Source organism: Spinacia oleracea, chromosome 6 (assembly GCF_020520425.1).
Source record: "Spinacia oleracea cultivar Varoflay chromosome 6, BTI_SOV_V1, whole genome shotgun sequence".
NCBI classification, from domain to species: Eukaryota; Viridiplantae; Streptophyta; class Magnoliopsida; order Caryophyllales; family Amaranthaceae; genus Spinacia; species Spinacia oleracea.
This window is the reverse complement of record NC_079492.1, coordinates 56,742,558-56,769,298: the sequence shown is the minus strand read 5'-3', so window position 1 is coordinate 56,769,298 and position 26,741 is coordinate 56,742,558. Positions and strand designations below refer to the sequence as shown.

At 41.0% G+C, this 26,741-nt stretch overlaps 1 protein-coding gene and 1 non-coding gene across 2 annotated transcripts; one reads left to right on the top strand and one right to left on the bottom strand.

Moving 5' to 3' along the window:
• Positions 1-7,920: 7,920 nt before the first annotated feature.
• LOC110781351 (uncharacterized) lies at positions 7,921-11,928 on the bottom strand. The gene is made up of 2 exons (XM_056832226.1): positions 11,889-11,928; positions 7,921-8,831 (listed from the first exon to the last, which is right to left on the bottom strand). The coding sequence occupies exons 1-2, from the start codon at positions 11,926-11,928 to the stop codon at positions 7,921-7,923; spliced, it is 951 nt and encodes a 316-aa protein (XP_056688204.1).
• A 7,174-nt stretch (positions 11,929-19,102) lies between these two features.
• Positions 19,103-19,209, top strand: LOC130464519 (small nucleolar RNA R71). The gene has a single exon (XR_008924923.1). It is a non-coding gene; the product is annotated as a small nucleolar RNA R71 (small nucleolar RNA).
• The last annotated feature ends 7,532 nt before the right edge of the window (positions 19,210-26,741 follow it).

Here is a 26,741-nt window from a genome sequence, read left to right as displayed (position 1 = left end):
CCAAGGAAGCCAAGGCCATGGGCCAGCGTTGTGTGCTTGCGCGCTGCGCCCATGGGCCTTGCGCCTCGCGCGCTCCGCTCGTGGGTTTCTTCGTGTTTGCCATTAAATTTTCCTTCGACAATTTATTTATTGTTTCGTACTTAACGATCCAATGTCGTAAGATACGATTTTTCATTCGCCTAGCTTACTAATATACGCAACACGATATACAATTTCACGATCCAATTTTAAATCGTATAATTATATTTTCCAAACTAATTTCCCGAAAACCTATTAAATAAATTTTCAATTCATTTAATCCGGTGATTTGTTACATGCCAATGGTGTGACCTTATAGGTTCAGTCAAGAGTAAGCTTTGAGCCTAATTAGGATTATAACTCACTAATCGGAAGCATTGCTCTAGCCAGCTATTCCGATCACTTGATGTCACTGAATTTAATGTTCGTAATTAATCTTAGCCTTTGGTATTAGACTAATGCACCTTGGGTGAAGGACATATTTTCTTTAGTCTCCCACTTTTCCTTTAGTCTCCCACTATTCCTTTAGACAAATGTGCATTCCAATTCCTTTGTCTCTTAGTGTTACATACTGAACATAAGGTAAGATCCAAGCCATCCTTATTAGGTCCAGAAGTGTTTCTCGAATTACTAAGTACAACTGTGAAAATTTTACAGAAGGTTAAGCCTTAACCATTCTGAGCACGACCATGTACTTTCACAATATCTAACTCTTTGAGAGGCATTGTACAACAACAACATTTTATGGGCCTCTAACCCAAAACCAAGCATTTAATGTTTTACGGATATAGGCCTTTCACCCAATACTTAAAACATTCATGGAACTCAAACTTGATTCCATTTCTGCATATGAGTGTTGTATCTCATTCGAGGCAGAGGTTTGGTTTATCAAACTTTCCTACTCTTAGTATCTTTTCTATCAAAAGCCTTTCGATGTAAGATAAAAAGATCTTTGAATATGTTTATAGAATGATCTAGTTTTTCATTGCTTTTAGAATGATTCTCATCTTTAAAACAGGAAACCATCCATATAGCAGACCTGTCTTCAACCTGAGTTCATTGAAGAACTCGAAATATAAACATTTCCCCTTTATTGATTACTAGGCAAAAATGAATTCATTTCAATAATCTATAACTTGCAAATGATGATACCCTTTTGGAATACTCAAACCAGCTCACAGAAATGTAGGAGATTCATATTTTGACTGAGAATTTAAAAACTAATCATTGATTCAGTTTCACATGCATCACATAGGGTTTTGAACCTATGTTACCACCTTTTAATCACGACGCCTAATTGCTCGTGTATGTTTGTGGTTTGCCTAACAACAAGATCCAACTTTTGTGTAGGCGATGCATGTAGCATCAAAACTGTTATTCATCTTCACTTCCTCTTACCAAGTGCCCATCCTACATTTCCAAACGTATTGGATGTTCTTTTTTTTTGGCAAATAGATAGAATTTTATTAACCAAATCAGAAAGAAAAAATTGTCAACCATACACCCTAACACCAGTGTCTCAAAGACACTACAACAAACTAAGAACAACTTACTTAGCTCTACCAAAAACACAAAACAGAACTCTATTTGCTACAACTGAAACAGGATCAAGTTGATTTCTAAAAAAATTAGCTTTTCTGTGGATCCAAATTGCATAAAAAGCTTCCACAAATGCAATTCTACACTTGCTATCCTTCTGTCTGCAACTTCTTCTTTTCTTTGCAACCAATCTCACTTCATCATGCCAAGGTAGAACACCTCTACTGATTCCAAGTTTCTGCAGGACAATGGTCCAAAGCTCCAAGGAATAGCTACACTGGAAGAAAAGGTGGCTTAGAGATTCATCCTGCAACTGACAAAGCACACAAGTACTATTCATGCTAATATTCCAACTGATGAGCCTGTCTTTAGTAGGCAGCCTATTTTGGATTGCAAGCGAAACAATAAAGGTTCTTTTAGGTCTAGCCTTACTATTGCACACAATTCTCCCCCACTTCACATGATTACCACCATCATGCAAGAATCTATACATTTTCTGGATTCTGAACTTTCCTGCAGCAACAAATTGATCAAAGCCACTATGCTGAGAGAACATATCCCTACCTTGCCAAATTTTCCTCAGTGACCAAGTAAGGAAATTTGGAATAGGCATGGTCCAGAAGTTGCTAGTTTTAATATAGTAAGCATGTATACACTTTACCCACAAACTGTCCTGCTTCAAAGAAAGTGCCCAACAGTGTTTCAGAACAACAGCTTTGTTCCAAATAGTAAGATCTTTCAGGCTCCAACCACCACTACTCTTAGGCAGACACAACTGATCCCAAGCAATAAGAGCCTTCTTTGAACCAGCATCAGAACCAATCCACAAAAAACACCTACAGATTCTCTGGATCTCTTTCATGACTTTTTTTGGTAAAACAAAAATCTGGCACCAGTAGAGTTGAATACCAAAAAGCACAGATTTGATCAGCTGCAGCCTTCCAGCATAAGAGAGCATCCTTGCTGACCAGCACTTAATTCTTGCCACAGTTTTTTCAATGAGAGGTTTACATTCAGTGCAGCTAAGCTTTCTTGTAGTGAGCGGCACACCCAGCTACTTAACAGGAAAGCTTCTTTTAGAAATCCCCAACTTATCCACAATAAGTTGATCCATATGATCAGAAACACCAGCTATAACGTATTGGATGTTCTTGGTATTGTTCTAATGATCTTTGATCTAGATCAAGAGAGATTGATATAAACTCGTCATAATCCAACACTTATGAGTTATCTTGGTGATCTATATATCACACAGTACATGATTGATTGTAATGCGAAAAGCATTCGCTATTTAAGTTCTATGCATGTAACTTTAGCTTATTAAGTTTCACAAGATACCAAATTTTGTTAAACATCTTGACTGCCATGTGATATAATGTGAAGGTTATTCTTCAAGTCCTTCATGTTTAACTTTAGTAATAACAACCTATCTTTACACTTAGTTATAACATTCATTACTTATATGTACTCATATGGGTTAGGAGTCTCTTTTGAGTCTCTCAATTGCGTTTAATTTAGTAATTACTTTTACAGAATCTAAACAACGCTTTAGTTATTATCCAATAGATCTTTAACCGAGTATGTTCTATGTTTCTCCATGGTTCTAATATTGACAAATACTTTCAAATCTATATATTTAGAATTTGAATGTCATTTTCAATAGAGAGACATGTATCTCATATGTACAACCAATAAACTTCACTTGGCTCCCACTAAACCCCTCCTGTACAAGATGTTCCATATTTTCATAAAGCTATGATTGCTCAATATCCTTGTTGAAAAATAGGGTTTAATTCCCAATAGCATGCTTTAATCTACGAAAAGATTTCTTAAGCTTGCTCTTTTATCTAACATCCAAAACTTTTACATTGTGTGACGTACAATATTCCTTTCTACAAGTCCAATTGAGGAAGGTGTTTCATTTTCCAGGTGACATATTACCATATGCAATGATTGCTAGATTCATCCAAAATAGTTCAAGCATTCCGACTTGGTGAAAACAATTTCAACATTATAAACACCGTGAAGTTGTTTATAATCTTTAACCACCAATCCACCTTTTCTTTTGTATGCGTATACATTATCATATTTTTATGTTTTGAAAACATATTTGCAACCAATGGGAGTGAACCCTTTATGAGAATGAACCAAATCATAGATTTTATTCTTAGGATGAAGATATTTCGGATTTTAATGGCCTCAAATCATTTTATATGGCCTCGAACAATACTTATGTTTTTAATGGCCTCAAACCATACTTGGAAATTTTTAATTCATCGTAGCTAACCTATAAGTCGTATGTTCTTAAAGAATTTCCAAAGTCTTCTTAGTCTTCATTCCTCAAGATATCTATGTATCTATCTTGGTTAAATTCTATTCCTTATACGATTTACCTAGGTATTGAATATCAAACTTTACTGTCTATAAAGACATTACTCAAGCCCTTTTAGTGTTAGGATTATCCTGAAGAACTTCCAAATTCTTCTTGAAGCTCTTCTAGAGACTTTTAATTGTGGAGCTCTTCCAAAGGCTCTTAAGTATCCTACGTTTATTTGTTGCTTCACTAGAAGTTCTTTGAGGTCACTTCGAGGTCATTTTTCTCCCACTTGCCTTTTTTGAAATATGATGGTTTCCTAAAAGACATTATCTACAACAAAAACCATATGTTCTCATATTTGTGGTAGAATAAATACCTTGTATTTCTATGAGTCGCTCATAAAGAAACATATACCTATTCTTGAGTGCGTTTGATGAAAACACTAACTCCTATTGGGTTTGACGACCCTATATATATATATATATACTGAAAAGATGTACTGAACCGAAGCTCAATCGTTATGACATCTTATCTCTAGCTTTGACAACTTTCTTTTAGTATGATAGTCACTTGAGAATATCATTAAAAAATTATATAGGAAAGTAGTCTAGATTATCATTAATCGAATAGATTTCGATTCCTCCATTTCGACATACCATATTCTTATGGATCTTTGATTTTTATAATGCCATATAAACAATCTTTATAATCATTCTTGGCTCATGCAAACATCACCTTGACCCAGTGTAATACCTCGTATTTTTCTGTATTTATAAATATATTTTATTATATTTATAAAGTATTTTTATGATTTTTAGAATTTAAATCGCATTTAAATATTATTTAAATGTATTTTTAATTAATTAGAATATTTATTATTTTAATTAATTACTAAACGTATTTATTATTTCATTGGGAATTTAATTGGGTTTCAAAAGTAAAATAATTTTAAATTAATCTAGCCCAATCCAATTCCAAGTTCAAGTCCAAACAAACTAAGCAAGCTCATCTTATGTTTAATAAAGCCCAAAAGGGAATCCTAAATCCTAGCCCATCTTTGAGTTTCCTAAGCCTATAAATATAAGTGCTCACCCTCAAAATCCCTCACTATTATTCATTAAACCTAAAAGTAAAACCCTAACCGTAAATTCCTCTTTCTTTCGTCGAACTTATGTTTGACCGTTTTTCTCCTACTTACGTTCGTTTTCAGAAAAAGGTTTCCGCTTCAAAGTTGTAGATCTTGAAAACGTCTTGAATTTTGCCTCAAGAATTAATCGATTCCGAGTTATATACTAGAAGTTATTAGCGTTTTAAAATCCTGCTGCAGTAATTTCTCTCTTCTCCTCCGTCCGCCCTTGTCTTCGGCCGCAAGCAAGCCACGAGCTTGGCTCGCCGCTGCCTTTGACGAGTGCTGCCTTGTGCCGCTTCCGACACGCAACAAAATTGTGTTGTGTGTGTGTTTTGTTGTTGTTGATCGTTCATACTCCGTATACTTTTAACCTTTTCCAAATTCCGTTTTTAAATTATTAAATGATATTATTGTTTTGGATTATTTAAATTGATTAGAACGGTTATGAACACCGTATTGGTTTATTGTCGTATTTAAATTAAGAAGATTGGTTTTGATGATTGAAATTATTATTTTCAGATTTAATGAGTTAATAAAGTGTCGATTTTTGAAGTCAAAACATGTTTTTATGATAAACTGTTATTAGGGTTTTAATTCTAATTGATTAAGCGATTGATTCACATATTTTAATGACAATTTAAATTATGGGAATCAACTTAAATTTTCAGATTGTTTATAAGCTTTAAAAAGTTAGTTTTTAATGGTTTTAAAGCTAAAAAGTCAATGTTTTTATGTTAGGACTTGAGTTGACTATTTGAGACTATTAAATTAACGATTAATGCTTGATTTCTAATTAAACTAAGAGTTTTAGAATCTTAAATAGTTGCTGGAAATTTAGTAAACATGGATAATAATTTAGTTCTCCTTTTGTGTTTATAGGAGTTGATTTCTAGTGAGTCGTGATTCGCACAGTGGCCCCCGTACTTAGGTATTCCTGGTACGTACAAGACTAGGGTGACCACCCATCCCTTGAGGATTTTGTGAAGTGTATTGAATGCGAATCATGTGAGCTTATATGTTGGAAATTCATGTTTGATGATTGGGAATGAATATATTATTATGGATTCATGTTTGATATTGAGAACGAACATGTTATTATTATTATGGAATCAAGTTTGATGTGTGAACAAGCATGTTATTATTATTATTGAATCTATGTGAACAAGCATGTTATGAATTGGATTATGCTTTATAGATATATTCTATTGAACTATCATGTTATGAACTTGTATAATCGTTTAATTGTGTCAAGCATGTTGTTCAAGTTGGTTTGCATGTATGAGTATTGCGCATGCAATTTGTTATTATTATTATTATTATTATTATTATGCTATAGTACAGGATGTCTAGAATAAATATTTAGCCAGTCGAATATTGCCAGTGAGCAATATATATTCTACCAAGGGGTAGAATATGTTAGAGAGTCTATGTGAATTGAATTAAGGACAATTTGTGCTAAGGGAACACCCCGCTTGTTAATAGGCAATGTCGGTTTATCTCAAACAGTGTTTTTGAGAAGGAATAATGGGAGTAATTTCACTTGAGTCTATGTTTGATCACAAGTCCTAAAGAATTAAAATAATGAAGAGTCATTGTTGAATTGTTTAATTGTTCAATTGTTTGTACGTTGTGTCTTGAGTAGAGTCTTTAGTCACCTTGAGCATAAATATATTAATTAACGTAAAGTGTAACCCAAAAGAGATTCAAAACTCTTGGAACGTATATACCTTGAGTATGAACAATGGGGGGAGTCTTGCCGGAAAACTTGTACTCGTAGAATGATATAAGACGTTGTTTCATTCTTCTTTTATGCCGTTGTGCATTGGAATTCCTGTCGGTATGGCCCGACTGTCGGTAGTAGCCCGACTTATTTTGGTGTATGGTTGGCTCCCATCACCCATTTCTTTCCTTTTGAGGATACTTTACTTACCCCTTCGAAGCTACTTTTTATTAAACTGTGAGTCAAGAGTCGTGTCAATTGTCGAGTCTTGTCTCCATGTTTACTTGTTTATTATATGGCTTTTGCATGTGGATTATTTAATTTGTCGAGTGAAACATGTTAGGATAGAATGTTATTCTAGCTTGTTCGTACTCAGCTTTTGCTGACTTCGTGCTTCATGTCTTCTGGTCATGGCCTTTGCCTTAATGACCCTATGATGATCCATCAATTGCATTTGCGCCGTTGGGGAGTAGATTTTTAATAAAGCAGGTTTGTAGGGATAACTTGCGGGAGAAGTTATCACGGGATTCGTGTTGAGAGTTTAATTGTTCCGTATTTTATAAACTCTATTTATAGTCATGACTACTGCTTATAGTTAATGGATTTTGAAATACTTTTACTTTGGTTTTGGGCCTCGATGGTTCCAGTTTGTTTTAATGACCATTAACTATTTAATTGGGTTTGAAAGTTAGTTAATTCCGCTGCGTAATTCTGGTAAATAGCCTTAACTGTTATCACGGTGGCGGTAATATCTTTGTAATTCTTGCGTTTGTAGTTGGAAAATATTTTATAAAAAGCAAGAAATTATTAGGGTGTTACAAAGTGGTATACTAGAGCTTAGTTTAATTCCTTGTTTGTAGTAAGTAATACTACAAAGTGGTAATCGGAGACTAAGGCTGCTTTGTAGTAATCTATACTACAAAGTGGTATTTGCGCAACTTTAGGATTTTTGAAAATTATTTTCCTAAAGTCAAAACGTTGTTTTTGAGTACTCAAAATTTTGAAAAGCCAAATACCAATTATTTCAAGAATTTGAAAGTCAATTTTTTTTTTTTTTTGGCAAGGCAAATAAGATATTTTATTGATCATCAAAACACAGTTTTTACAACCAGACTTGCCCAAACTAAGGCAAGCAAACTAAAAGGCTTAGCAAGCCTAAGTACAACTTAGAAAAACAGACTAAAACAAAGCCTGCTATCACAAACCACTGAACCACTCAACATCAGAAGCCTTGACTTTCTTCCCAATCAGCTGTTGAATTCGACCTTTGGTGTCCATCTTGACTCTCTTTACTGTCTGCAACACAGTAGGCACCATAGCATCCCAAACTGCGTAGTTCCTTGCCCTCCACAGGTGATAGATTAAGCCTGCATATGCAGCATAGATCACCTGTCTTCTGAACCTGCTTGTGCCTTGTCTTCTTAACCAGTTCAGTGTTCTGTGGAGATCACCCCCATGACCAGAAAGGCCTAACCATTGAAACACCATAGCCTTGCAACTAGCACTATAAGCACACCCAAAGTACATATGTGTAATTGTTTCCTCTGAGCAGCAGCAAACAGTACATTGACTGTCATTACCAATGCCAACCTTAACCAACCTAGCCCTTGTCTTCAATCTGTCTTGGCTAGCTAACCACATAGTGAACCTATGCCTTGGAACACTGTGTCTGTTCCAGACCTGCTTAGCCCAGTGGGCCTTGGTCTGAACCTCACTCAGGTTCTGATACATTCCTTTAATGGCATACTTGTTGGCAGTGAGCCAATCATGGGACTGTAATTTCCCATTGAACATGTTCTTAACTTTGCAAACAATTTTCACAGCCCAACTTGCAGTGATTGGGGCTGTGTACTGAACCCAATTCCTATCTTTCACATACATGGCATGTACCCACTTAACCCATAGATTGTCCTCTTTTTTAGAGATTGCCCAAGCTTGTTTGCCTATAGGTGCTTGGTTCCATAAAACCAGGTTTCTAAAACCAAGACCCCCCTCACTTTTGGTACAGCAAAGCTTTTCCCAAGCTACAGCACCTGGTCTGTTATCAGCATAAGACCCAAACCACAGATAAGCTCTGCATATTGCATTGATTTTCTTTAGAACTGCCCCTGGGAATAAAAAGATTTGAGACCAGTAAACTGACAGGCTAAAGTCGTATCACCTAATAAAAAATAACCTAAGTCCACTAGCTAGGTAGCAAGGGAAGTCAGGATCGAATCCACAAGAAAACAGGCGTTCTTTCTACTATCAATTAATTAATCTAGACTATTGTGAACAAGAGTTGGTTGATGATTTGTATGCTAAGACTACGAACGATAATTAAACGAGTATGAATCAAATATATTAAGGAATCTAGGGCATAGGTTCACCAACAAATAACAATCCAGGACAACGAACAATCACGATAATCAACAAGGTAATTAATTAGACTAGCATGCTCTCTCGAATCGATACTAATCATACACTTAGAATTAACGGGCTCTCGCTACGTATTAATCCTAATTCCACCTATTGACACAAGCCTAAACATCAAATTGCATCTCTCGAATCTTAATTTGATATTGCATAACTACCACAATTAAACCTGCGCAAATCTAATTGTATAGTGAAATAAACCAATCAATAGGAATCAATTACAATGCCAACAATCACAATTATTCAATATCCCTTCATATTAATCATGGATCCCCAAACCCTAGAAATTAAACTACTCAAGCATATTAACAATAAACAAACCAATTAGCATGATTGAAAACATAATTAAGGCAAAACAAAAGATTGAAATAAAGAACAATACCTAATTGAAGAACAATGGCAAATGAAAGCTTGAATTTTTGATTGAAAATAAACTAAGTGTTTAGAACAAATTAGAGAGAAAAACTAAGTGCTTAATACTAGCATATGAGATAATAAGAAGTTTTTCTAAATTAACTAAGGGCTATATTTATAGTTTTGCACAAAAAGCATTAAGAAAAACCGGAAAAACTAAGTAAACCGCGCGCACAAGTAGCCCAGGGTTGTCGTCGCCCGGTCGGGTGGCCAACCGCCCGACGGGCGACCAGCTCGAAATCCGCCCGACGGGCGCAGGGCTGCCTGGCGGGCGGAGGGAGAAACTTCTGAAACATCTGCACGCGCCCGGTCGGGCGCCACTCGCCCGTCGGACGGAGGGATAACTTGCTGCTGCTGCCTTTGATGGGCGCCCGATGGGCACCGGGCGAAGATCCGCCCGTCGGGCGCCTGCTGCCTGCTGCTCCTTTATGCTTGCTAGCCCGGTGGGCGAGGGGCAATCCACCGGGCGGAGGGCTAAGTGATCCGCCCTTCGTCCGCAACACCAAGTCTAACTTCCGGGGCTCGATCATGAACATCTAGGGCTCCCGTAAGTCGACAATAGTCGTCCCGAATCCCCTCGAGATCGTGTAGTGGCCTAAATCATCATGAAACAGGTCTAAAAAGACCAATTTCTCACTAAGTAGTCCTGAAACTCAAGGCACACTCAAATACACAGATTAGTACTAAAAACGGCTCCTAAGAGCTCATTTGACGCATAAAAGTACTAAGGGACGGGGGTGAAAACACTATATAAAACGCACATATCAAACCTCCCCAAGCTAGATCCTTGCTTGTCCCTAAGCAAGGAAATCATCGATGAACACAAGACCAACTTCACCCCAAATATTTCAAAAATGAAAACATAATCCAAGGTAAAATCCAACAAGTATGCATCAATGTCAACCAATCAAATCCATTCAACCGCTAATCCACCTTAACAATCGTCACGCAAAGCGAACCACAAATGCACAATGGAATTCAAGACTAGTGCTCACACACTCGTCACTCATTATGTGGCGGATAAAAGATGTACCCGTTCGCTCTCCTCCCAACATATAAGTGAACAATGCCCTCCCAAACTCACAACACTCGTGTGTCTAGAAAAACATATACTCAACCTAATAGTCGACTCGGAATGTGCCATGTCATAACTTGCATTGATAAACAACTAAGACTCTATGAACAAAGGTCGGAAGGTCTTCAAAGCTTGTAATGTTAGGCTTAGGTAAGGGTGCGGTAAATTTGGGTATAATGTGAGCTTTAAAGCCTTGGCTTTGGGGAGCATGAATCCTAAGTAACCATGATCAACCACAAGATGATGACCATAAACCTCCCACTCAACAAATGATGAAACAACAAACACCAACACCATACTTTCTTGCCTTTTTCACAATTAAAACCAATCACTCCTAGGAATAATGAACTTACGAAACTTGAGTGAAACAATACTTTGAAATTTTTGAGAGTAACAAATTTTTTCTTCTAATTTTTTTTTTCATTTTTTTTTCTTTTCAATCTCTTTTTTTTTTTTTCTCTTTTCTTTTAGAAACCTTCACATTTATTTTGTTCTTTCATCTCTTTCATTTTCAACTCATTTTCAACAACAACCACGATGAGACGAACTCCTTTTTCCACATTCAATATGCTCAAAAATACACCACACTACAACTCCATCACCTCACTACTATAAGGTCCCCCAAGCTAGGCTTGGAACTAGTAACCAACGGGGAATTCACGGGTTTGTAATGTGGTTAGTCACCGAATAAAGGGCACAAGCACAACATGGGTAGAAAAAGAGGGAACAAATGTATCTACATTCATCTGAAGGCTACCTAAATAGAAAAAATGCCTTCGTCCTCCACAATGTGCATGTATATGAGTCATAAAACACTACTAATAGTTGCAAATCAATACTCAAAATCAATGACACACCAGGAATCTATCACACATCCTAACCAAGTCAACTAGTCAAGCACCAAGTCCACAAATAGTTAGTCAGAGTTGACTCATGTTAAGGTATCATAACAATCGAATATCAAATCATGGCTGACACATCTACATTGCCCATCATCAAATACCAAGAATCAAAACAATTTTCGTTCAAGGGGCACAGGGAAGCATGATATTGTATTCAACGGAACGTATTTTTGTATTATTTTTTCTTTCAAAGCAATAAACTACCCTAGAAAGCAATAAACACACCAAAATAAACACACAACAATAAGTAAATGCTGAAATAAAAGGAAAACATACCTAATATGTACAGGTAATGTGAACCCCCCCCCCCCCCCAAACCAAATCAGACAATGTCCTCATTGGCTCAAGGGGTACCGAACCATCATCGTCATCAACAGCATCACTGATGGCCTTGGCCATCATCACCAGTTCCTCCTTAACTCATCCTTCGGTCTTAAGCTCACGACATTTGCAGCCTGTCTCTGGTTTGGTTTTCCCTTAGGGTTTTTCCACATCCCACTTCCATTTCATTGCCTCTCTCTAACTCATCACCTTGGCCACCTTGGCCACCATAGCCGCTACTGCCCGCTCCAAACCCCCAGTAGTGGGTAGGCGTGAAGGTGCCCATGGAACCGGGGGCTCTGTACCCCTCCGCGGGGTAAGTAAACCAGGAAGGGTGCTGATGATCTGGGGCAATGTAGCCTTGCTTGGCGTATTGATCGTAGAAAGGGAACATAGTCCTCTGGTGATCCGCGGCGAACTCATGGAAACCAAGCTCAAGCCTGCCCAGCCTCTCATGAATGGCCCCCAACTCCTCCGAAGACCCTTGCTCCTCCTGTGGAGCCGGACTACCTCTCTGTCCCGACCCCCTCTCTCTACGCCCTCCCCTCCGGAAATAGGTGCGAGGCGCGGCCTCGGGCTGGGGTTGTGGCTGGGGCTGGGGCTGGGCAAAGGGTGGTGCCTGCTCACCTACATATATATAATGGGACTGACCCCTAGTAAAACTGGTGAGCCCGGTAGTGTCCGGTAGAGTAAAGAGAGCGTTCCTCTGGAACATCCATGACATCTGACCGGGAAGAAGTTCCCCGTACTCAGAGTGCACCCTGTAAAGGCTCCCAAAATACTCTAAATCTAACAGATTATTACCCCGGACCGCAGCATGGTCCCTCTCAGCAAAGTTCGCCACCGCTATGGCAATGTGGGTGACCAATCCCCCTAAAGCAATATCGGTCGAGTAGCGGTGGGTGGCAGTGGTAAGCAACTGCATGGCCAAGTGATGGGCCAAATTCATCCTGTAACCTTCATTGTTATCCAACAAATACCCCCCGAGCACCTCCAACTCTGCGCTCCTCACATTCTCCTTTTGGTCCCTCCCAAAAATCGTAAAAGCCATAAACCTGAACCTAACAAAAGGGACGGGGTGTTGCACGCTAGAGGCGTGCAAATGTTGCATGCTACCAGGATTGAAATCCACAGTCAATTTCCCCCATACCTCATTATTGTTATGCCCCTCCCCGGGGAACCTATTATACTCCACATTCAAACCAAAAATAGCACCAAAATCTTTTATAGGCATATCATAATCATTATTCAACAATCGAAAAGAAACTCTAGTGACATCCTTGTATCCATTCTTTCTGACATTAAACGAGCTAAGGAATTCAAGAGTAAGATCCCTAAATGTCAACCTAACCATGGAAAACATATGTTCCATGCCCACCCCATGAAATAATCTCCTAACATCCCTCTCAATACCCATATCATGCAAAGTTTTCTGACAAATAAATCGAGTAGGGACTACCTTCCGTAGCTTGAGGTGTGCAAGGCGAGTTTGTTGCTCCTCACTAGTAAGAATCATGGTCGGGAAAGCCGCATCCGGTGCAAACTGAGGTGGTGGTGGTGGACGGCTTGTGGAAGCCTCCTCTTGTTTCCTTGTTGCTCCCGTGCAAGTCCTCTTTGGCCTTGAACCCATTGTTGAAGAATTTCTAGGTTTTGAGGTTTTGGTGAAAATTGGGGTTTTTGTGGGGAGTGAGGACGGGTGAAATTTGTTTGGTGGAGGTTGAAGAGGATGTGATGAGGATGATTTTGTATGTGGATTGATGAATTTGAGTGAGAAATGAGGGAGATATGGAAGTTTGAAGTTTTTAGGGTTTGAAGGTTAATGGGGTTTGTGAGAGAATGAGGAAGATGAGTGAAGGATGAAGTGAAGAGAAAAACAGAAGGGCCGTGTGTTTTTAGGCCCTTTTTCTCCCGTCGCCCGCCAAGCCAGCACACGCCCGACGGGCCTGCAGCTCGTAGGGCGCTCGACGGGCACAAGTCCGCCCGTCAGGCGAAGGGCGATGCTTGAGGAAATATCAGCGCGCGCCCGGTCGGGCGCTCGTCGCCCGTCGGGCGGTTGGCTAACCAGTTTTTTTTCCATGTATCCGACCGCCCGTCGGGCGCAGGTCTGACCGGCGGGCGGAGAGCGACATTTTCTTCATTTTCTCCGCGACCCCGGTCGGGCAGCCTTCGCCCGACGGGCCATAAACGACTTTTCTCCTTCCGAATTTTTCTATCTTTTTCGCACTTAGGAGCTAAACCTGTACATCATCAACCACCTAAGAGCCGTAAAAATACTCTCTCCTCACCTCTCTAAAGCAATGGATAAGCTACAAAACACACAAAAATTAAAACTAAACTATCGAAAGCAATGAAATACGGGTTGCCTCCCGCAAAGCGCTGGTTTATTTCTAGGTCCCGCTCGACCTTGTTACCTAGAATATGCAGTCTATGAGGCGGAGGGATTGAGGTGATGGACCTCAACCACCCCTATAGTAGCCCCATCATGGTACAACTTCAGACGTTGCCCGTTGACCTTGAATCGTTCACCATTATCATTCTCTACTTCAACAGACCCAAACTTGCTTACCATTGTCATGGTGAACGGCCCAGACCACCTAGACTTAAGTTTTCCAAGAAATAACTTAAGCCTAGAGTTAAAGAGTAGAACCTTGTCGCCCACCGCAAACTCTCTAAGAAAAATGTGATTGTCGTGCCACTTCTTGGTCTTTTCCTTATAAATCCGGGCACTATCATAAGCTTGTAGTCGGAATTCATCGAGCTCACCCAATTGAAGTAACCGCTTCTCACCGGCTAGCTTTGCATCCATGTTGAGCTGTTTGATTGCCCAATAAGCCTTATACTCCATTTCTACTGGTAAGTGACACGCCTTGCCATACACCAACCGATACGGGAAGGTACCAATAGGTGTCTTAAAGGCGATTCTGTATGCCCATAGAGTATCATCTAGCTTATCGCTCCAATCCTTCCTAGACTTCGCCACCACCTTCTCAAGGATAGATTTGATCTCCCGGTTGGAGACCTCAACTTGACCACTCGTCTGAGGGTGGTAGGCTAGCCCGGTGCGGTGATAAACCCCATACTTGCGCAGGAGCGCATCCAGATGCTTCTCATGGAAGTGTGACCCTCCATCACTAATCAAAGCGCGCAGAACCCCAAATCTAGGAAAAATGATCTTCTTCAACAGGGAAATGACTGTCTTAGCATCGTTAGTAGGTGAGGCAACGGCTTCCACCCACTTGGACACATAATCTATAGCAACAAGGATATACAAGTTACCCTTGGACGATGGGAATGGTCCCATGTAGTCGATTCCCCACACATCGAAAACCTCAACCTAAGGGATCCCGTTCTTTGGCATCTCATACCTCCTCGAAATAGTGCCGGCCCTCTGACACGCATCACAAGCCATAATAAAAGCCTGTGCATCCTTGAACATAGTAGGCCATTAAAAACCACATTGTGACAACTTAGCGTTAGTCTTTGTCGGTCCATGGTGACCACCATAAGGTGAAGAATGACACCTACTGATAATACCTTGGACTTCCCATTCCGGAACACAACGCTTGTACAACCCTTCAGCAGTCTCACGAAACAAATAAGGGTCATCCCAAAAATAGAACCGAACATCATGTAGGAATTTCTTCTTCTGTTGATATGTAAGATCGGCCGGAAGTATACCCCCTACAATGTAGTTAGCAAAATCTGCGAACCATGGTGACTGACTAGCAAGTGCAAGTAAGTGATCATCCGGAAATGAGTCATCGATCGGTGTAGGAACTTTACCATCATCATATCTCAATCTAGATAGGTGATCTGCAGCAACATTCTCAACCCCTTTTTTATCGCGAATCTCCAGATCAAACTCTTGTAGCAGTAGTATCCATCGAATAAGCCCAGGCTTGGCTTCCTTCTTTGAGAGCAGATACTTAAGAGTCGCATGGTCAGTATAGACTATCACCTTGGACCCAATCAGATAGGTGCGAAACTTGTCCAAGGCATAGACTATGGCTAGAAGCTCCTTCTTAGTAGTAGCATAATTAACTTGAGCTTCATCTAAGGTCTTACTTGTATAGTAGATGGCATGCAAAACCTTTTCCTTTCTCTGACCAAAAAATGCCCCAACTGCATAATCACTTGCATCACACATTATCTCGAACGAATGATGGGAGCCGAAATCAGTGCCTGTTTAATCCTTTCAAAGGCCTCGAGACAAGCATCAGTAAACACAAACGGGGCATCCTTGAGGAGGAGCTGGGTAAGTGGTTTAACAATTTTCGAAAAATCCTTGATAAAGCGGCGATAAAACCCCGCATGACCAAGAAAACTTCTAACACCCTTCGCATTAACTGGAGGGGGAAATTGTTCAATCACTTGGACCTTAGCTCGATCCACCTGAATGCCCTTATCAGATATCAAATGCCCTAAGACCACCCCTTCAGTAACCATAAAATGACACTTTTCCCAGTTTAAGACTAAATTACACTCTTCACATCTTTTCAGAACTTTAGTCAGATTTAGCAAGCAAGAATCAAAAGAAGTACCATAGAAACTAAAATCATCCATAAACACTTCCATGACAGACTCAATAAAATCAGAAAAGATACTCATCATGCAAAGTTGGAAAGTAGCGGGTGCATTACACAGACCAAAAGGCATCCTACGATATGCAAAGGTACCATAGGGACAGGTGAAGGTGGTCTTTTCCTGGTCGTCTGGATGTATGGGAATTTGAAAGAAACCAGAATAACCATCCAGATAACAGAAAAACTTGTGACAGGCTAGCCTTTCTAACATTTGATCAATGAAGGGAAGGGGAAAGTGGTCCTTTTTAGTGGCAACATTAAGACGCCTATAATCAATGCACATACGCCAACCTGTGACTACCCTCGTTGGTATCAACTCATTTTTTTTATTTCTCACCACAGTTGTCCCCCCTTTCTTAGGCACTACCTGAACAGGAAACACCCACTTAGAATCAGACACAGCATATACAATACCCGCATCAAGCAATTTCATGACTTCAGCTTTTACAACATCTTGCATGACAGGGTTTAGACGACGTTGGGGTTGAATGCATGGTTTATGATTTTCATCTAGATGTATCCTATGCATGCAAAAGTCAGGGTTGATACCCTTTAAATCATAAATACTGTATCCAATGGCCTTTTTGTGCTTTTTCAACACAATAAGAAGTTGGGATAACTGGTCTGCATCAAGTGCAGTACTGACGATCATAGGGCAAAGTTCTTCATCATCTAAAAACGCATATTTAAGGTTAGCAGGAAGAGGCTTAAGTTCGGGTTTCTTTACATCTTTAACAGGACAAACCGACCGAACTAACCTCTTCAATTTGGTGCTCTTCGGCTCAGATTCTCCACCATTAAGAGCCAACTCTAGAGCATCCACTTCAGCACTCCAAGAACTGCTATCACCTGCAGAAGATTCACAACAAAGCACTGCCTCCAAAGGATCTCTTTCGAGAACTTGGGAGACGTTATCACGAGTAATAAAATCAACTACATCAATACGATAGCATTGTTCTTCCTCTAGCATGGGACTTTTTAAGGCACTATTCAGATTAAAAGTCACCTTATCATCCCCAACAGACAAAGTCAATTTCCCACTTTTAACATCAATGACCGCCCCCGCCGTGTGAAGGAAGGGTCTACCTAAGATTATGGGAATTTGAGAATCCTCCTACATGTCTAGTACTACAAAGTCTACAAGTATATAGAATTTACCTACTCTAACAGGGACGTCCTCTAAAACACCTAAGGGGTATTTGACAGAACGGTCGGCCATTTGTAGAGTGATATTAGTAACCTTAAGCTCACCCATATTCAGTTTAGTACAGACTGACAAAGGCATGACAGACACACTAGCACCTAAAGCACATAAGGCTTGATCGATAAATACAGTGCCAATGTTACAAGGGATGGAAAAATTCCCGGGGTCTTTAAGTTTAGGTGGAGACTTGTTTTGCAAATAAGCACTAGATTCCTCAGTGAAAGCTACAGTCTCTACCTCACAAAAAGCATGTTTTCTGGTCAAAATATCTTTCATGAATTTAGCATAAGCAGGAACCTGTAAAATTAATTCAGTGAAAGGAACCGTTACCTGCAAATTTTTGACCACTTCCAAGAATCTGCCAAACTGCTTGTCTAGCTTATTCTTAAGTTGCCGGTTTGGGAAGGGGAGTGCAATAGGTGGTACTTGAATATCTGTACCCTTCTTAACCTCAGTTGGAGCCTCATTCTCATTGACTACCTTTTCAACTTCCTTACCATCCTCAACTATCTTTGGGATTTCCTCACTGACCAGACCACTAGCAGACACCCTATAATCAACCTTAACCGGCATAGAAGGACCATCATAATCCCTACCACTCCTCAACGTAATTGCATTAGCAGTCTCCCTATTTTCGGGCTGTGAAGGAAATTGGCCTAGTGGCCTCCCTGCAATAGTATTAGCTATCTGTGCCAACTGTATATCAATGATCTTGTTGTGAGCAGTAAGAGCATCGATCTTTGCATCCTTTTCACTTGGAGATTTTTGCATTTGTAGCATCATGTTTCTCATCTCTACTAGCATGGGGTCAGGCTGTGTGGCTTGAGGTTCTGGTGGTGGAGGTGATGTGTGTTGTCTAGGGAAACCAGGTGGTCCACTAGACTGTTGGTTGTAGTTGTTCCGTGGTTGGTAGGATTGTTGATGTGGGGGTTGGTATGGCTGTTGTGGTGGATGTTGGACTTGGTGAGGGTTCTGGATATTGTTGCTCCTATAGGATAGTAGAGGGTTGTTTTTGTAGCCCTCATTGTAAGAGTTGGAGAATGGGTTATTTTGTTTGTATGATTGAAATGCGTTACACTGTTCAACAAAGCTCCTACATTCCGGTGCATAATGACCAGACATTCCACAACTTTCACAAACAGTAGCAGGTTGGGTACTCATAGCAGCTACACTAGCAGGTTGGGCAGATTGAGCATTGGCTGCTTGCATATTATCAAACTTATAGTGTAAAGCAGTCAATTGGGCAGTTAATTGTTCAATAGAATTTAAATCATGCTTACCACCCCTATTAGATAAACCTCTAGGATTCCCAAACTGGGCATTGTGAATGGCTATCTCCTCAATCACCTCCACAGCTCTAGGCACCTCAAGTTGCATGAATCTCTCACTGGCAGCTGAATCCAACAAACATCTAGACTAATTGCCCAGACCATTATAAAACTGCTGAATCAAGAACCAATCTTCCAAACCATGGTGCGGGCACTCTCTTTGCAAATCCTTGAATCTCTCCCAGACCTCGAACAAACTCTCATCTGCTTGTTGTGAGATACCCAATATCTGACCCCTTAGACGAGCTGTTTTCTCAGGTGGAAAACATTTAACATAAAAACCAAGAGCCAAGGACTCCCAATTAGTGATTTTCAAAGCCGCCCGATTCAACCCATTAATCCACAATTTAGCTTTCCCACTCAAAAAGAACGGGAAAAGTATCTCCATAGTCTGTTCCGGAGTCAATCCCTTTTGCTTGATGGTGTAACAATATTGGATGAAGGACTGTATGTGAAGATTCGGAACTTCACCTGGTTCCCCATGTAGACACCTACTTTTGTCCCCATTCCCGCAAGGGAAAGGTTCGATGATGAAAGCATAAAAACTCCACTTGACAACGCATCTCCTATAAAATAAACGAATCTCGATTCCCCATTTCATTTCACCCGAAACCAGCTATTTATGGAAACCTGCTAAAAATAGTAACTGCCATAAAAAAAGTAGCTTCTAAAAGTGGTAAATCATAAAAGATAGAAACCTGTCAGAATTAGGTGTTGCATTCCAACATAAATCCTAAATGAGATAGAAAACCGCGAGAATCCTATTCCTAATAGGATTCGGAAATAAGAGTTACGTATTAATTAAAATCCTAACGAGCCTAGAGTTCGTAACGGGCCCAGACGCATTCCGTCACAAATTGATACGCGCTAAAAGACTCAAATGAATCTCAAACTCTACGGATTTTAGAATCCGAATCTGAATAAACAAAAACTGCCCAGACCCTATTTTCAACGCCTGGCTCTGGGCGCCCAAATCTTCGGCGCCCAGGCCTGGGCGCTGAAAATACCTGGGTACGTTTCTTTTCCTAATTTTTTGTGGATTAGAACTCTGCAATTCTATCTTTCCACGAACTCTTCCCTGTAAATAGACCCCTAGTTTCGACGTGAAACAACACACACAACAACACATAATATATTCTGAGTATTGACTCTAAACCCCTTAGCCTAAGCCTCTCGCTGCGAAACTGTTCACGCGTTCTGTCGCAATCGATCCATAAATCGAACAGAACATATCATGTCCCATAATCGAGATTCGTTAAATAAAAAGGAGAAATAGCAAAGTCAAAGTGGTTAGTTTTCTGAGAACCCTGACGCACCTCTCAAGGGTGCGTCGTAATGTGTCCCTTTTCGATGATTTAACCGCTTTCCTCGCCCTTTTTATGAACTGTTAAACTAACCTAATATGATTGTTCTATCACGCCTAATAAATATAATATTTTTGGGAAATCGGATTATCATGTTAGGTCCCTTAATGATATTTAAATCAGATAATCACGATCGAATTAGTATTATATGCTGCATATTGCTAAAATCAATTCAGATTAGTTTAATAGTTAACGCATGTCCCTTCAATTATTTATGCTGAGCTAGTAAGGATATCCTGCCTCTGGAGTTATCGACGAGCGAATTACTCCTCTCGGTAGTTACAGTCCCCCGAACCCTCAATCTCTACCTTGCGGGTGTATATTGAGAGATCCCCACACCAGGGATCACAAGGGAACCTACGGTCGTCGTGGTCAAACATAATTGCACTCCCTTTATGTCACGATAACCGGGTTTTGTCAGTTTTTCTCATTGTCGTTAAAAACTGAATGGCGACTCCTATATTACTAGTCAATTGGGTGTATACTCACAGGAAATCCAATTACACTTGATTGAATAAAAAGAATCGTCACACCCACGAGGGACAGGTCACGCATTAGCCTCGCGCTTTTTCGACCCCCTCACAGTGGCGACTCCACTGGGGATAGTGAAGGAATTACTCGTGCTTGTAGGTAATCAAAATAGCCGAAGGGTGAAACGATCCTACCCCGCGTTTATTTCCCCATCAAGTTGGGACGATCTGAAAATCAGCATATTAATGTGAACGGGCAGAACATCATAACGAATCTCGGCTCCCTCGGGAGTTGGGACTAAGGATACCTTTTTTCGCCAATAGGGGGGTGCATACGCCGCGCATGTTTCCCACTCGGTACTTGTGCAGGTAGTACACCTATCCCGAACCCAATCGCTCGCCCATTAGGTCCCTCTCGCCTGCATGCCCCCTTGGCTTGCACTTGCGGGTTGGCCTCTTGAGCGAAATTCGTCTGTTGAAGACACTACCTCGACCGGGGCATGTGTTGGATCTACGATAGAAGCGGTACCAAGCCAGGCGCAAATAAACTACCCATAGAAGTCTATCATAAACTACGTGGCATATTTAATTTTTAAATACATGTTTGTAATGTAGTTATGTGTAGCGAAATATGTGATTGTGTGACAAACTATCCTAGAAAACCAATGACCTTAAAAATTGCCCAAACATTCATAGACTAATTTGCCAAAGAGTTATACCGAAGCACGTGTTCCGGAAACCCGAATGATCGCCACAAAACAAGCGACGCTCGGGATGGCCTGTAACGAATCCCACAAACGCTGTCACGCGTAAAGGACGTTATTAGGCAAGCACGCAAATCGAAGTCGCATAAACAGAAAACAGAAAACGAGAACCAGCTAGGGACGCATTTTCAACGCCCCTGGCTGGGCGCCAATATTTCACACGCCCACTGCTGGGCGCTGAAGTTGCTGCTTGGCTTTCTGGTCAGGCGCAGCAGCCTCAGTGCCCAAGCAAAAAAAGAAAATACGTAGCAAAAAATATCCATAAAAAAAGGAATTGCTACGAGGGCGTAAGAAAAGCACTCGATTTCAAAAGAGACTCGCGAAAAATTAATAACTCCTTGCGTCGTTGATAGGCCTCCTACGACGGCAGTGCTCGATACTAAAAATCGAACATGCAAATAATCACGAATGTCACACGGGCAGAGATTTTCAAAAACATAAAGAGTTCAAAGTGCACTCATAACAGTCCAAATATGCTAGTCCGACTTAAGGGTAGTCATAGAATGCCTAAAAAACCGACTCACGAAAACAAACTAATGTGTCTCCTACTCCACAACAATAATGCAGGGCCCCTGAGTACTTGCCCGTGATAGCCATCAAGAAACACGATGGAAGAAGCATATCCCGAACATCTGTACCTAGAGATCGCACAAACCCAAGAGATGCATGCTGTGGGACACGACCCTTTACGTTCTCAAAGGCCACTCGCCTCAAAGAACCATGCTATGCCAAAACCGCTCTCCAATTCACATGCTTTCAGGCTATTGTTTGGGTTAGAAAAGAAAAGAGCGAAGAAAGAAACAGAAATTATGGCACTAGCTCTCCAAGATGAAGTGTTTGATCCTACTAAGTTGATCGCTCCATCACCCTCAAAAGATGACCAAATCCAACGAGGGTGGCGCAAGACTTTCAAATGGACTAATGCTCGTGGGATAAAGTTCAAGATATCTGCGGGAGAGGGTCCTATGTACGAAGAATTAGAGTCTGAATCCGAGTCTGACTCCGAGGCCGACCTAGCAAAATTGTAACCCCTCCCAAAAATAGTTTAGACCCGGAAATCTCTACTCCGGGAGATCTTTTTGATGTAATGCTTCATGACTTTAATAAGGTAAACAAAACTCTTGAGTATATGCCGCTTAAAAATCAGAGTAATAATGCAGAATGTCTCGCCACTAATGAGCACCAAAAAGAGCCGGAAGAAGAATATACCGAACTAATAAAAGCTGTAAATAAACAAGAACTCAAAACTCCTATAATTGAGGACACAAAATCGGTAAATATTGGAACAGAAGAAAATCCTAAAATTATTAAAATTGGCCTCACCTTAACTCCCACTGAAAAGGCCGATCTAATCTCCACTTTGCGGGAATTCGAGGGTGTCTTTGCTTGGTCCTACAAAGACATGCCGGGAATAGATCGAGAAATCGCTGAGCATAAAATTCCGCTGGATCCCAAAATGACGCCAGTAAAACAAAAGCTACGGCGGCTCAAACCAGAGATAGCCTTGAAAATAAAAGAAGAAGTCACTAAACAATTAGACGCCGACTTTATAAAAGTCTCCAACTACCCAGAATGGGTGGCCAATATTGTCCCCGTAGCTAAAAAAGATGGACGAGTGCGAATGTGCGTAGACTTTCGAGACCTCAATAAAGCCAGTCCTAAAGACGACTTCCCTCTACCTCACATTGACATACTAGTAGAAAACACCGCAGAACACGCGCTCCTCTCCTTTATGGACGGGTACGCCGGATATAGCCAAATACTAATGGCAAAAGAAGACATGGAAAAAACAACTTTCATTACCCCTTGGGGAACATATTGTTACACTGTAATGCCTTTTGGTTTGAAAAACGCGGGAGCCACCTATCAAAGAACAGCCACCACGTTACTCCATGACATGATACATAAAGAAATCGAGGTCTACGTGGACGACATGATCGTCAAATCTAAAGACCGGCGCGGTCACCTCCCGGCACTTAAAAAATTCTTCACTCGAATCTTGAAATATAACATGAGACTAAATCCACAAAAATGTGTGTTCGGGGTAACCTCGGGAAAATTGCTAGGATATGTTGTTAGTACGCGAGGATTCGAGATTGACCCATCTAAGATCAAAGCCATTACCGAAATGCCCCCACCAAAAACTCAAAAACATATAAGGGGCTTCCTAGGAAAGCTGCAATACATTAGTAGGTTCATTTCTAAGCTTACTATGACTTGTGAGCCAATATTCAAAAAATTAAGAAAAGAGGAAAAGGCCGAATGGGATGAACAATGCCAAACTGCCTTCGATAAAATCAAAGAATACCTAAGCAAGCCACCCGTCCTCTCCCCACCTTTGCCTGGAATCCCTTTGCGCCTATACCTAACCGTCACGGATACTGCAGCAGGAGCTATGCTCTCACAATGTGTACATGGATCCGAGCGAGCCATTTACTACTTGAGCAAGAAGTTCATACAGTATGAGACGAGATACACAGAACTTGAGAAAACCTGTCTCGCCCTCGTCTGGGCATCCAAAAAACTCAGGCATTACCTATTGGCCCACACTGTTCATATAGTGTCACAACTAGATCCCTTAAAATACGTGTTCGAAAAACCCGCCCTGAGTGGTCGCCTGTCTAGGTGGCTAGTCATGCTCTCAAAATTCGACCTAAAATTCATGCCGGAAAAAACAATCAAAGGAAGAGCGGTAGCCGAATTCCTGGCCGAACATGCCACGAATGAGGAAACCCCGAAAGCTTACCTCCTCCCCGACGAGGAACTTCTGATGATACAAGATGACTATTGGACACTATACTTCGATGGCGCGTCCAACCAAAAAGGATGCGGCGTCGGAGTTCTCCTAGTCAGTCCCGAAGGAGCCCATATACCAATTTCCGTCAAACTTGACTTCGAGGCCACAAACAATGCCGCCGAATACGAGGCCTGCATAGTTGGGCTAGAGGCCGCAGTTAGCCTCGGAGTCAAATACCTACAAGTCTTCGGGGATTCTTCCCTAATAATCAGCCATATATCCAAAAGATGGAAGGTCCGAAGCACTAGTCTCTCAAAATATCAAGCTCACTTGGACCAAATAGTTGAGCAATTTGAAAAATCGAGTATACGTACTTGCCAAGAGACGACAACCAATTCGCGGATGCACTAGCGAAGCTAGCTTCAATGCTCAACATCCCGAATGAATGGGACGGAATGACCCTTCGGGTCGAGCGAAGGAAAGAGACGGCTTATTGTTGTGCCATTGACTCCGAACCTGAAAACACCGAGGAAGAACCATGGTACACGGACATCCTTCGTTACAAAACAAGTGGGGAATTCCCCCCAAACACTTCCCCGCGAGTACAAAAGGCCCTGCGCCTCCTCGCTTCACAATATAGCATAATTCTGGGAGAACTGTACAAATACACGCCGAATAAATCAAGTTACTTTGTGTCCATCAAAACCAAGCCCAAAGACTAATGGAAGAATACCATAACGGCGTGTGCGGACCCCATATGAACGGAAAAATGCTATCCCGAAAAATATCCCGCTCAGGGTACTATTGGACCACTATGGAAACCGATTGCCATCACTTTGTAAAAACTTGCCCAAAATGCCAAATCTTCAGTAACCTTAACCATTTACCTCCGTCAGAACTATACACCTTCACTTCTCCATGGCCCTTTTCCACCTGGGGTATAGATATAATCGGCAAGGTAACACCAACAGGCGTAGGGGGACACGAGTACGTTTTAGTTGCAATTGATTACTTCACTAAATGGGTAGAGGCAGTCTCCTATGCAAAGTTAACAGCCAAACATGTCGCCCGATTCCTAGAAAAGAACATATTCTGTCGATACGGGGTTCCACATGAAATCATAAGTGGCCAAGGTTCCCACTTCAGGGCCGAAGTCCAAGACCTGCTCAAAAAATATCATGTCAAACACCATAAATCCTCTCCCTATAGGCCGCAAATGAACGGCGCGGTAGAGGAGGCCAACAAAAATATTAAAGTCATAATCGAAAAAATGGCCGAAAATTATAGGGATTGGCCCAACAAATTACACTTCGCATTATGGGGCTATCAAACCTCAATCCGCACCTCCATTGGAGTAACACCCTACTCCTTGGTATACGGAATGGAAGCAGTCCAACCGGTCGAGTTGGAGATTCCCTCCCTCCGGATCGTCCTAGAAAGCAAGCTCCCCGAAGCCGATTGGGTTCAAGCTAGGTACGACGAACTCGTCCATTTATACGAACGGAGGTTGAGAGCTCTACATCACGTGCAAGTGTATCAAAAGCGCATCGCAAGGCAATTCAACAAAAGAGTCAAACCTCGAAACATCAAAGAAGGCGATTTTGTATTAAAAGAAGTCCGCGCACCTACTACGGACCCTCGAGAAAAGTTCCGGCCTAACTAGACAGGACCATATTTTGTAAAGACCATCCTACCGGGCGGAGCAGTACAACTAGCCGACATAGATGGAGCGGAATTCGCTAACCTCACGAACTTAGACCAATTGAAAAAGTACTATATTTAATAAAATCCGGAGTTAAGGCATCTAATAAAACACATTAAAACTCATAAGCAAACATTCTGCGCATTACTCTAAACAAACGGCATAAAACTCGATAAAGTAGAAAAAGCGAAGGACAAAACTTCAACGCCCAGAACTGGGCGCTGTTATTTCTAACGCCCAGGCCTGGGCGCCGATATTTCCTTCGCCCTAAATCGGGCGTTGTTCTCTCTTGCAACCTACCCTCCCGCTTCTACAAAGTGTTCGTACTCCTTTTTCTAACCCTCAAAAGAACCACGAACACTTGGGGGGGAAGCAGACGAGTAATGAACACCCTTTCAAAAAAGTTTTTTCAAAAAGCTAGAACTACGCGCGACCTGATTCTGACAAGATACGTAGGCAATCCTTCTCAAGGATTCGGTCCAATTAAAAATTATAAAATAATAAAGTCATGCAACGCATCAAGAAGAAAAGATATCGCAAAGGGCACTCCACCCTAACCCATGCACGGGCAAGACCAAATAAAATGAAAAAGCCACAAGAGTTTCCAGGAACAAGCCCAACAAAAGAGTATGACACGAGTCGGCAAAAAAACAAAAATAGTGAACATGCATATGTAACACCCCAAGTAGTCGGTTAGTCTAAAAATATATGTGCACTCTTATATGAACTCATTGTTTTT